Below are 11,147 nucleotides of genomic sequence, written 5' to 3'. Positions count from 1 at the left end.
TTTTTTTTTTTTTTTTTTTTTTTTTTTTTTTTTGCATTTTTCCTTTTTGTTTTCTTCCGTTTTTATTCCGCGCCATTTGGTTTTATTTCGTGTTATTCGGTGTTTTACTTCGTTTTTTTTTTTTCATTTTTTTTTCTTTTCCGCCTTCTCTGGTGCATTAAACTTGCTCCTTATTAATGTGGCTCACCTTATTAAAAGTTTGTCCACATGTTCGAACCTGTCATGAAAAATATGGCCGACCGTAAAAAATGTTCTCATATTGGTATACACATTTACCCTTTTTTAAAAAAAAAAAAAAAAAAGGGAAAAGCGTGCGAAAACTGCTCAGGTATATCCCATTTTCTGGTGTATGGATAAACTGCAGAGTGCGGGAAGGAACCGAGCTCAGGAGATGTGCATTTAGTTGCAAAAGGTTGAGGAGAGTAAACCAACTTAAGGCGAATGGTTTATTCATTATATTTTCTGATCGAACGTTCAAATTTCCCGTGTGTGCAAATGTAATGGTTAGGAATCGGAATATTTTATCGACTGACTTTACAAGTTTGGGCAGCCTTTAACACATCAATTTTTACGGGCACCATAATTATCATATGTTTGGCTAAATTGGCTGTGAAATTTTTTTTTCTTTTTTTTTTTTTTTTTTCAAATTATTGAGGTGTGTAAATCCAAAGGGGTTATGAATACCCTGAAGCACGGATACATTATATTGTGCCCACTGGCTCATTCTGTCATTAGCATTTTTTTCAGTCGTTAACTTTTTTTTTTTTCCCACGTTCTCACTGAGCATCACACAAAAGAGCGTGTTGCAAGTTGAAACAAATTTGGGATACACACGTATGCACAGCTGGCTCTCTCCCTCGTTTGTTCCTTGCGTCACCCAAAAATTGGTCACCTCAAGAGGGATGTGTTATCCGCGCTTGTTCAGCTGCTCTGATTAAGCGCTACCCTTTTAAATAATACTTGGTTGCCTTTTCCTGTCACAAAAATTATCCCACCATTTTAATTCCCCCATCGATACTCCTTCAATCACAATGAAGAGCTCAATCGTCCTGGTCTCCTGTCTGCTCCTGCTGTGCGCAGGACCAACCCTAGGAAAAGATAATAAAAAGGAAAAGAAAAAAACACACAAGGGTGATGCTGATAACAACTACAATGATGAGCTCAAAGCACTAAAAGAGAAATTAGAAAATTTAAAATTTCAAATGAAGGACGATAATTTGTCGAAGAAAATCACCGAAGATCAAATTTTGACTTTAAAAAAAAAGTTGGAAGAATTCAAAAATTTAAAAAGCGACAAGGAAGCCAAGGGGCGTTCCCCGACGGGGCACACCTCGCCAGGGCACAAGGGCCAATTGGGTCTTAGCGATAAGAAGTTCGCCGGACAAAGCGTCAAGGCGAATGAGGAACAAGCATTGGAGAGTACGGGTGTCGTTAGTGGAGGCGGACCAAGTAAAGGCGACCAAGGAGTCACGGAACCAGCAGTTACTGCAGGTGCAACAGATAAGGTAAATGAATCACCTCCACAGAAACCCACAAATGACGTGGTTGTTACAGAAGTGACGAGTGGTGCAAATGCACAAGGACAAACGACTGGAGGAGGTTCATCCAATCCGACAGTTGTTCAAGGTAAAGGTGCTTCTTCCCCCAAAAGTGAACTCGCTGTGGAGGAGGCTTCGGGTGGGTTGAAAAATTCTGCACAGCCCACAAAAGCAGCTGGGCCAGCTGGGCCTGTCGTGTCAACCGCTTCAACCGTGGCAGCCGCCCCGAACCAGAAGGTCAACTCCGCTGGGAAGGTCCATCACTTGGACATACTGTACGACGAGCTACTTGCAGGAGACAATAAAAAAAATATGATGGACCAAGGAACTCACCACAGTGCATACAACAATTTCAGGAAGCAATACGACAACATTGTCCTAAATCAGACTGAGTACGACATCAGCCTGAAGCTTCTCGACACCATGTTATCAAGTGGAAAGTTGGGAGCCGAAAAGACAAATGCGCTAAAGGAGACGTTTGAGAAAGCCATGTACGATAAGAAGTACAGTGAGAAGTTCAATAATCTCATCTCCGGAGTTTATGGGTTCGCCAAGAGAAATAATTTTTTGGATGGTAACAAGGTGAAGGGGGGACATTACAACAAGCTGTTCGATTATACAGGAAACCTGATGAACACACTGCTACTTTAACAGTGTGCACTTTTGTGCATAGGGATATGATGGCAGGTACTGGCCTATTTTAATGCTTTATGGTGAATGGGAAGGATCAACCAGGAGGGAGCGATCCACTTGGCTGTGCAAATACAAGTCACGTTTTGAGGTGTTGAGTGAGCGTCCCGTTTGTTCACACTCCTTTTGCAAGGCGCTTCTTTCCTCTTTCCTCTTTCCTTCTTTTTTATTTTGTTTTTTTTTCTTTTTTGAATAACCGCTTGACACTTCTCAACATATTTAAAAATACACTCCCACAAAAAGGAGTCTCAAGAAGGTATTCCCCCCCATTACGGGATCGGGCTGCAGTCTACGCGTACATGCGTAGCGAATTTTTTATTTTTTGCACCTCGTTAGTACCACGCCTTTTTCTTAATACTTCCATTTCGGACTTACCAACGGTGGTGGGCAACCCCATCGAGGGGCCTTTATATTTAAAAACGTCCAATAATGACGCAGAGGGAATTTTTTTGTACGATGCTCTCTATATCACACAGTGTTGATGTGGTGATATATATATTTTTTTTTTTCTCTCTTCTTTTTGTACAATTAAGAGAAGCTTTTTTGTGAGTAAGACCTCGGGGCAATGTGCCGAGAGAAGAAGAAAAAGTTATATATGTCAAATATATGTTCGTAAAAAAAGGGGGAAAAAAAAAGGGAAAAAACGCGGGGGAAGGGGAAAATGATAAAATCAATTCAGCTACGCTATAAATTACGTGAAGGGGGGGGGGGGGGGGGGGGTTAATGAACACCTGTGTGTGTATATTCTCGCTGGTGCAATTAACTTCGGGGATGTAAGCCTAACACGATGGTTTTTGCGTAACACCATTGGGGGAGAAGGGGACAAAGATATGGACGACTCCCACCTCCCCCCTCCCCCCACCTGGACATCACATCTTACTATACTCCTCTGTGAAGTACTTGACCTGGTTGACCACCTTCTCGATGAGAAGCTCGTAGATATTGTTGAATAATTTATCTGGAACTTTTAATTTATCATTTTTCTTCACAGTGATGTAGTCCTTCCATGTTTTTCCTGCTTCTAGTTCGCTAGAGAGTTCATTTATTTGGACGATAATTTTATGTGTGTGAAATTCAGTGATATTAATGTTTAGGGTTACGTATAAATTACATGAGAGCTCGAAGATGTGTCTCTTTGTGCCTCGTATAACAACGATTTGTGCATCGACGTTGAGATCTTTTATCTCCTTGAGTTCAATTTTGTACAAATATTGTATTGGTAGGATTTCAGGATAATCTGCATTCAACAGGTTATATTCGTTTTGGTTATTTAAATTTAGCAAGTCTGATTTTTCTGTATTTTTAAAATGGATATTTTTAAGGCACTGCTCTAATTTTTGCTTGGCCCACTTGCTCATGTCCTTTTCTTCATATGTAGTGCCAGCAGCGTTCCACGACGAGATGGCTTTATTTTCAGAGCTATACAAATTGTAATCATCACTAATGCCATTTTCTATTTTTTGAGGCATATTTTTTTCAAAAAATTTTTTATCATCTTCTTTTATATCTTTTTTAAAATAACAGTAGCCCATTTTTTTTGTCTCGTCGATTATTTTTTGGTCTTCCTCGTCTATGTCTAGGCAGGACGAGTTATTCGTTGTGTTGGATGTAAGTGAGTCACTTTTTTTCTTCATATTATCATTATACTTTGACTTTTTCTTTTCCGCCTTATTTTGTTTCTGCTGTTCCTTCTGCTTTTGCTTCTTCTCCTCTTCCTGCTTCTGCTTCTCCGTCTGTTCCTCATTTTGCTTCTCCCTCTCCATAGCTTCCCACTCGTCAAAGTCGAGAATCTTTTCATTCTTCTCTGCACAAGATTTCAAATAATTTTCATATTTTTCCTTTTTCTTTCTTTGTATTTCCTTCTCTCTATCATCGTACAGCCCAGAAGCCTTTTCGAAAATTTTGGAGTAGGCCTCCTTTTGTTTTTTGTTGTGTTCGTTTTGTTTTATGAGGATATTTTTAAGCAGCTTTTTCGCTTCTATATTGTCTGGGTGTGCTTTAATAAAATCTTGTACCTTCTCCTTGGCAACGTCAAAGTTACATCGGTTGAATTCAATTTGTCCTAATCGGAACAACCCTTTTGCATTGTCCTTATCCAGTTGTAGTACTTTTTTCACATACTCATATGCCTCATTATAATTCTCTACATTCGAATAGCATATGCTCATGTTTTGGTAAAAGGCGATTTCCAGTTCAATCATTTTTTCATTTTTATTTTCTAATTTTTTTATGTACTTCAATCCTTCATTGTATTTGCTGATGGCTTCTTCATATTTTTTATTTTTAAATTCATTGTTGCCCTCTAGCTTAAGGTTTAGGGCGTTCTTCACTCGTTCATCTACGGTCATATTTTTTATTTTCTCTTCAAATTCCTTATCCTTCTCATCTTCCGAGGGGGATTTCTTCCCCTCCTTGGTTTTGTCGCTCATTTTGTAGAGCGGAGGCGGGGGAAGTTTGTAGCTGTGAAGCGGGTCGTGTCGCCGCACAGCTTTTGGCTACCTTTCCGTTAGCGCTACTGTGATTGGCGCCGCTCCACTTGGGATGCCCAGTTCACAAATGCCACTGAACCCAATCCAGGGGGGGAAGCGACAGGTTCTTGGCCGTGTAGGGTAAAATAATAACACCACTGCTCGCCTACTACACTTGTTGCGCTGCTGTGGGTACTGCTGCGGGTACTGATCAGGCCGCCGCTTACAACAAGCATCGCTCGATTACATGCCCATAGAGTGACCTCACGGGTACACGTGTCGAACGGTCGGGCTTGTGCAGGTAAAAAAATGTGAAAATCGGCATTTATCCCCCTTTCCCGTTTCTCCTTACTTTTTTTCACCACTGTAACCGTAACGTCGCCTTCGTTTTTTATAAGGATCCATGAAGATTATCAGTACACGGGGGGGATTGCTAATCAACAGGTATATGGTTAATTTTATATGGCGAAAAGTTTGTTTTTTTTTTTTTTTTTTTTTTTTTTTTTTTTTTTTTTATTCCATTTTGTTTTTTTTCATTTTTTTTTTTTTTTTTTTTTTTTTTTTTTTTTTTTTTTTTTTTTTTTTTTTTTCTCCTTTTTTTTTTTTTTGGGAAGTTTTTTTTTTTTTTTTTTTTTTTTTTTTTTTTTTTCTCCTTTGCGTAACGGTGTTTATTAAATTTTGCGCCGACGTTTCCATGTACACGCCATGGGGGCGAAATCGCGTGGGATCACATAATATGTAAGTAGGTACCATCACGCATGTTCACGTATCGGCGCAACGCTGGTTTTTAAGTATGGGGACGTGAAGAAAAGAGAAATATGCAGGAGGAAAACCAGTTCGACGCTAATCCGCACAGTATGTATATATGTTCAGGTGGGAGGATTTCTCAAAAGGGGCTTTTTCAGAGGTGCATTTTTAATGGGTACATTTTTTAATGGGCGCATTTTATATTATTCGCATTTGTCCCTTTCTTGTGCACCCCCAGGCGCAATTCTCCCTTTTGTAGAAAACGCTCATTATTGGGGGAAACGCCAGGAGGTGGAACAAATTGGGGCTGTGCCTACGCACAAGTATGCGCGTGACGCATGCCCCTTCAATGGCACATTGCATGTGTGCATAAGTGTACATTGGGATGCACCCATTTGTAAACAGATAAACGTTTGTACCTATGCGTGTAGGCGGACGTGTTTATGTCCTCACACAGTAACGTTTGTACGTCCCAGAGAATGAATAGCCAATTCAAATGATTATTCTTTGAAGGGGGCTACTATTTGGGGAGGATGCCCCATCGAACGACTGTTTTTTTTTTTTTTTTTTTTTTTTGTGTCAATCTGTTTATATACTAATCACTCTGTCCAGTCTTCCTCCCCTTTGAAGCGTCAAACAGGGACACCGCATCTACATTTTTATAAGGAACGAATTCAACTTGCGCATTAAATAGAGGTTAGTGGTTGGTTTATATGTTGACATGGTGCAGGCTATGTGCGTGTGTGCCGGTCCTCGTGCATGTAGGGGTTCAAATAAGTGAGCAAGATGCCATGGGGGTAAACGGTCCGTTGGTCGTGTTTCCTGGTTGGGGCGGCCAACTCGTTCATTCAATTCACTCGATTGTTGCGTGCAATTGTTTCTCCCCATTTTTTCACCCTATTACTTTCACTGTTTTCATTTGCTCGTTTCAAGCGCCGTATTATTTTGCGTGCAAAGTGAGCAAAAGGGAGAGTGACCGGTTTTCCAATTTTACACCTCTAAAAGGGAGATGCTTTTAAAAAAAAAGGCACTCGGTCGAAATTATCTTCGAACCCTTGCGCGTTTATTCAAACCTCGCGTCTACATCGGTGTGGCCTTTTGCATTTCTTATGTTAATTAAGTTTTCCCCTGTGTCACGTAGGCACATGCTCGGGAGAAAAAAAAAAAAAAAAAAAAAAAATACGTGTGTATATGGCTACAGTTTGTATTCATAATTGGGTGTCATATAACGAGGGCACATTTGTGCGAACTTGTCAATTTTCGATTTTTTTTTTTAATTTCATTTTTTTTTTTTTTGTATTCCTTTGGAGGATGAAAACAGATAATGTGAAGGTAACTATTATTACGTATTTGCAAATTTAAGGCTTTCTTTTTTTTTTTTTTGTTTTTTACACTTTTCCCCCGCCAAGGGATCATATAATCGAGCGCCGTTTTTTTTTTTTGTGACCGATGATGAAAGACGGGCAGGGTGATCTCACCCTGGAAAATATTGCGAACGTAAAGATTAAGGCATATCGAAATAATAACATTTATGCAAATGGCAAAGTGGAGGAGGGAAAGAAGGAGAAGAGCGAAAGCTTCTACAGTGTGTACATTTTGACGTACATAAAGCACATCGTACGGATAAAGGCCAACTTAGCTCTGCACGGGGGGCTTTACAGCAACTACTTTGAGAAATATGAAGAGGAGTCCATCTCGAATATCATGCTGGAAAATTTGCTGTCCAAGGAGGGGTGCGCCAAGCAGGGTTGCGGTGGGAAGCAGAGTGGAAATAACAAACAAAGCAAAGGTGGCGAAGCAAAGGGACAGGTTAACCAGGAGGAGCACAAGGACCTCAACTACTCCATCAAGGAGCTCCTGAAGAAATTGATCAAGTCGTACAAAATCAGGGAGAACAAAATTTTTCTCGTCACGGGAATGCTGGGCTGCGGAAAAACCACGTGTGTAAGTTTGGCCATCGAATACTTTAACAAATATTTACAAATAGAAAAAAATATGAATCGGAAAAGCGACAAACGGAGCGTGGGGTTCCTGTCAGCCGATGACAATGTGAGTAAGAAATTGTACAAGAAGACGCCGTATACCGTGAAGAGGTACCAGAAGGAGGAGACCTGCAGCTACGAGTCGTCTCCGGAGCATGTAAGGAAGAAGATTAAGATTCACTCCGACGAGCCACTTTTCAACTTCACCCCGAGGAAGGCCAGCAAGAGTAGCGACAGGAGTGGCGGCAAGAATAGCGGCAAGAATAGCGAAAGGAGTGGCGACAAACGGGGCAGACAACACGCCCATGAGAGTGTCACATGCGATGATGAGCCTATCCAGGGGACCCCCCACACGTGGGAAGAAAGTGAAGCCAAAATGAATGCGCAACAAATCAACATGAACATAAAAAATATATTCGAAAACAACGACTTGTCTCCCCTAAGAAAAAACACAAACATACGGAACAAAATTCAATTCGAAGAACTGTTGAAGGAGCACAACCATTTGCCCCAAGTGGAGAACCGCAGTGATGATGAAAACACAGAGTTTAATGAAAAATATAAAAAAATTGTCGAAGAAATAAGAGAGGAAGAGAGGGAACAGAGGTGCATATACACAATTCGTATCAGTGCATACCTCTACAGAGACGATGTGCAATGCATCAAGTCCATTCTGAGTCAGCTTCAAAATTATGTAGACGAAACAGAGTCCAAGATAGAAGGGAATTTATTACTAAACGATTATATTATCAAATTGGAAAAATTACTGATCCAGATAAATAATGAAAAAAAACAAACTCTTCTCATCATTGAAAATGTAGAAAAGTTTTGTCTACAGACTAAGCAAAATCTTTTATATACTCTATTCGATTTATTACACAGAAAAAATATTTGCATTAACATAATTTGCCTGACCAACGTATTGGACATTACTCAAACTTTAGAAAAGAGAATAAAATCCAGGTTCACATTTGAGATGCTCCACATTTCGCCCATTTTGAACATTGATGAAATATCCAAATTGGTGTACAAAATATTGTATGTCAATTTGGACGATTTCCATCTCATTAAGAAATATTATTCTGTTTATTTTACCTACGTAGATTTGATTAAGATTCAGAAATTTTTGCAAATTTATAATTCCACCATGCAGAAGGAGATTGCTGATGAGCTCCTCCTAAAGCAGTGGTCCTACGACATCAATTATGGACTCGATATCAGGCATATTTACCACACTTGTGTAGATGCCATTTTGTCCATCTGTGAATATAAACATATCCTTAGTGGAAATGCGCATGGCCAAGAAGGGGAAATCAATAATAACCTCCATAAAGATCCATTCCAGAAGAACGCCTTACTGGACGCTCATTCAGAACATACTTCCTCAACTTCTGATCAGGAAGGAGAATACTTCAAGAAGGATACCTCAAATTCGATCGATTGTGAGGTAAATATGCATGCAGAGGGGGAGGCCTCCCAGTATAACCACTTTTTAGAAGGGGAACAGCTGAGAGAGGCTTCCCCAATGAAGGGCAGAGGTAACAGCACTAATGACCATGGTCAATTGGGGAGTGAAAAATTAGGTATTTTTTCCAAAGAGAAAAAAGCTAACCTGGAGTACCTTCGAGAACAAAGACCAGGCAAGTTAGACTGCACCCCTGTTAAAAGAAATATGCACCAAGATTTAGCAGACGAGGGAAAAAATGCAGGTCGAGATGGACATTTCCATCTAGACATGAACATGGATATGAGTCCAAGGAAGTTAAAGGAAAATATTAAATTAAAAAGTAAAGTGGAAAGTCAATACATATTAAACAACGTACAGTCCAAGTTCATCAGGAGACACTACATTAAAAAAGTGTTGCGAGATCTCTGCACTATTGAATATATGATCCTATGTGCATTTACAAGGTTGTACAAAAAAGAGTTACTTCCTAAAACGCTCTATGTCATCTTGCTAGAAATTAACAAATTTAAACAAGCCTATCCGCAAGAACAGATTGTTGGTTTTTCTCTGGATGCGTACAGACGATCCTTCTTTCGGTTGGTAGATCTGGACATCATAACTCTGTCTTCCTACTCATTAAGTCATTTGAATATTAAAAATTTTAGTAACGACCTATTCGGTCTACATGAGCCGACAAAATTCCCTTGCTACGACATCTTCCTTGAGAACATTGAGTCATATAATTTAAACCACAACTTGATTCAGTGGGTGAAGCACAACACGGAGGTGATGCAGTGAGGGGACAGAGGGGGGGGTAGCACCATGCGCTATGGCATGCACGCTCCGTTGGACTTACGCGGCGAGTCGTCCGCGTGGCGGGTACCTACCAGATCGATGCAATGGTACACTGCTATACCACCGACGCAGCTCCGATGATTATTCCCATTTTTTAACCCCATTTTTGACACTTGTAAATTTATTTTTGCTTTTATTTTTAATTCATCTTTGATGAAATGTTCCCGTGTGTGTACCGACTTATTTTTAAAGCGTCCTATGGCAATTTTTTTTTTTTTTTTAACTTCCCTTAACTAAGTTAGAGGTTATTCCGAGTCTCCCACACTCATATACAAGCGGGGAGAGCACGCAAAACACAATGCGCAACCACGCGCTCGTTTTTTTTTCATGTGTATATAAATTGAAGGGTGGCATTTTTTAAAACCCCGTTTTTGTGGCTCCACCCTACCAACTCTTATGATTATGAATTAGTTACTGTATGTAGTTCAAGCTCACTCTTACCATCATGACTGTCGAAAAATGAGCATGGTGGGGAGAGAGTGGAATGGCCATTTTTATAGTCATTTGGATGGTACGTGGAAAATAAAAAAATACAGGATGAACGCTTTCTATTCCATTTGTGCAAAAACGAAGGATAGGTGTTAGCTCCCTCAAAGGGGGAGCAACGAGAAAAAAGCGTGACTTCGTCCAAGGCACGGACTCTTTCTACTGCTCAACAGCTCGGATGTGCATTCTCCCAACTGACACACTTCCTCGTGTAAAAAAGAACAAGAAGAAATGTGAACAGTTTTGATCAGTTGGATATCATCCTCCACACAGGTCATGCACACACTGAGTGAGTATGAGGGATTCTCAATGTCACAATTGCATACCCAGGAGGGAGTAACAGCTCTTTGGGAGGGGCGGCACTTTTTCTTCTTTTTTTTTTTTTTTTTTTACACGCAAAATAGCTAGCTACTTTTTTTTTTCAAAAAAAAAAAAAAAAAAAAAAAAAGCCCCCCATAATTTTTATCTTTTCCCACTCGATCTATTTTACAAGAGCACTTAAAAAGAAAATTTCCAAAACGGAGGAACCACGTTCTCCCCACACGATACGTTCATTTCCGTTTTTTTTTTTAAACTGCAAAGAAGTCATCTGTGAGTACGTCGAGCAATTGTTTGAAAAATGCATGAAATTGTGCAGGCAATCTTTGTAAGAGGAAGCAGCGGTCAGAAACGTGCGCACACGCGGGAGTAGCGACGAGTGCAGCGGAAATTGTGCAGAGCTGAAGGGCGCCAGCCCGAGCGCAAGCGCGATCTCGGAAATATCCCATGAGACAGGGAGAGCCCGCTCGAGCTCCTACACAGACGAGCCCACGTAGGAAGTATAAGCAGGTGCTCGTTCAGGCAACCGCCGCAACACAGGAAGAAGGGGCGCGAAGTAGTGCAACAAATAGGAGGCAGAGGGAAGCCGAGAAAAAAAAAAAAAAAAAAAAAAAAA

At 40.3% G+C, this 11,147-nt stretch overlaps 3 protein-coding genes across 3 annotated transcripts; 2 read left to right on the top strand and 1 right to left on the bottom strand.

Moving 5' to 3' along the window:
- Positions 1-1,031: 1,031 nt before the first annotated feature.
- Positions 1,032-2,189, top strand: AK88_04054 (uncharacterized protein; the record flags this gene model as incomplete). The annotated part of the gene is made up of 1 exon (XM_012481664.1): positions 1,032-2,189. The coding sequence occupies one exon, from the start codon at positions 1,032-1,034 to the stop codon at positions 2,187-2,189; it is 1,158 nt and encodes a 385-aa protein (XP_012337087.1).
- A 908-nt stretch (positions 2,190-3,097) lies between these two features.
- Positions 3,098-4,657, bottom strand: AK88_04053 (uncharacterized protein; the record flags this gene model as incomplete). Its single annotated transcript, XM_012481663.1, has 1 exon — positions 3,098-4,657. The coding sequence occupies one exon, from the start codon at positions 4,655-4,657 to the stop codon at positions 3,098-3,100; it is 1,560 nt and encodes a 519-aa protein (XP_012337086.1).
- A 2,238-nt stretch (positions 4,658-6,895) lies between these two features.
- AK88_04052 (uncharacterized protein) lies at positions 6,896-9,670 on the top strand (the record flags this gene model as incomplete). Its single annotated transcript, XM_012481662.1, has 1 exon — positions 6,896-9,670. One exon carries the CDS (start codon positions 6,896-6,898, stop codon positions 9,668-9,670), a length of 2,775 nt encoding a protein of 924 aa, XP_012337085.1.
- Between the last annotated feature and the right edge of the window lie 1,477 nt (positions 9,671-11,147).

Source organism: Plasmodium fragile (genome assembly GCF_000956335.1).
Source record: "Plasmodium fragile strain nilgiri unplaced genomic scaffold supercont1.52, whole genome shotgun sequence".
Lineage (NCBI taxonomy): Eukaryota > Apicomplexa > Aconoidasida > Haemosporida > Plasmodiidae > Plasmodium > Plasmodium fragile.
This window is presented reverse-complemented; position numbering and strand designations above follow the sequence as displayed.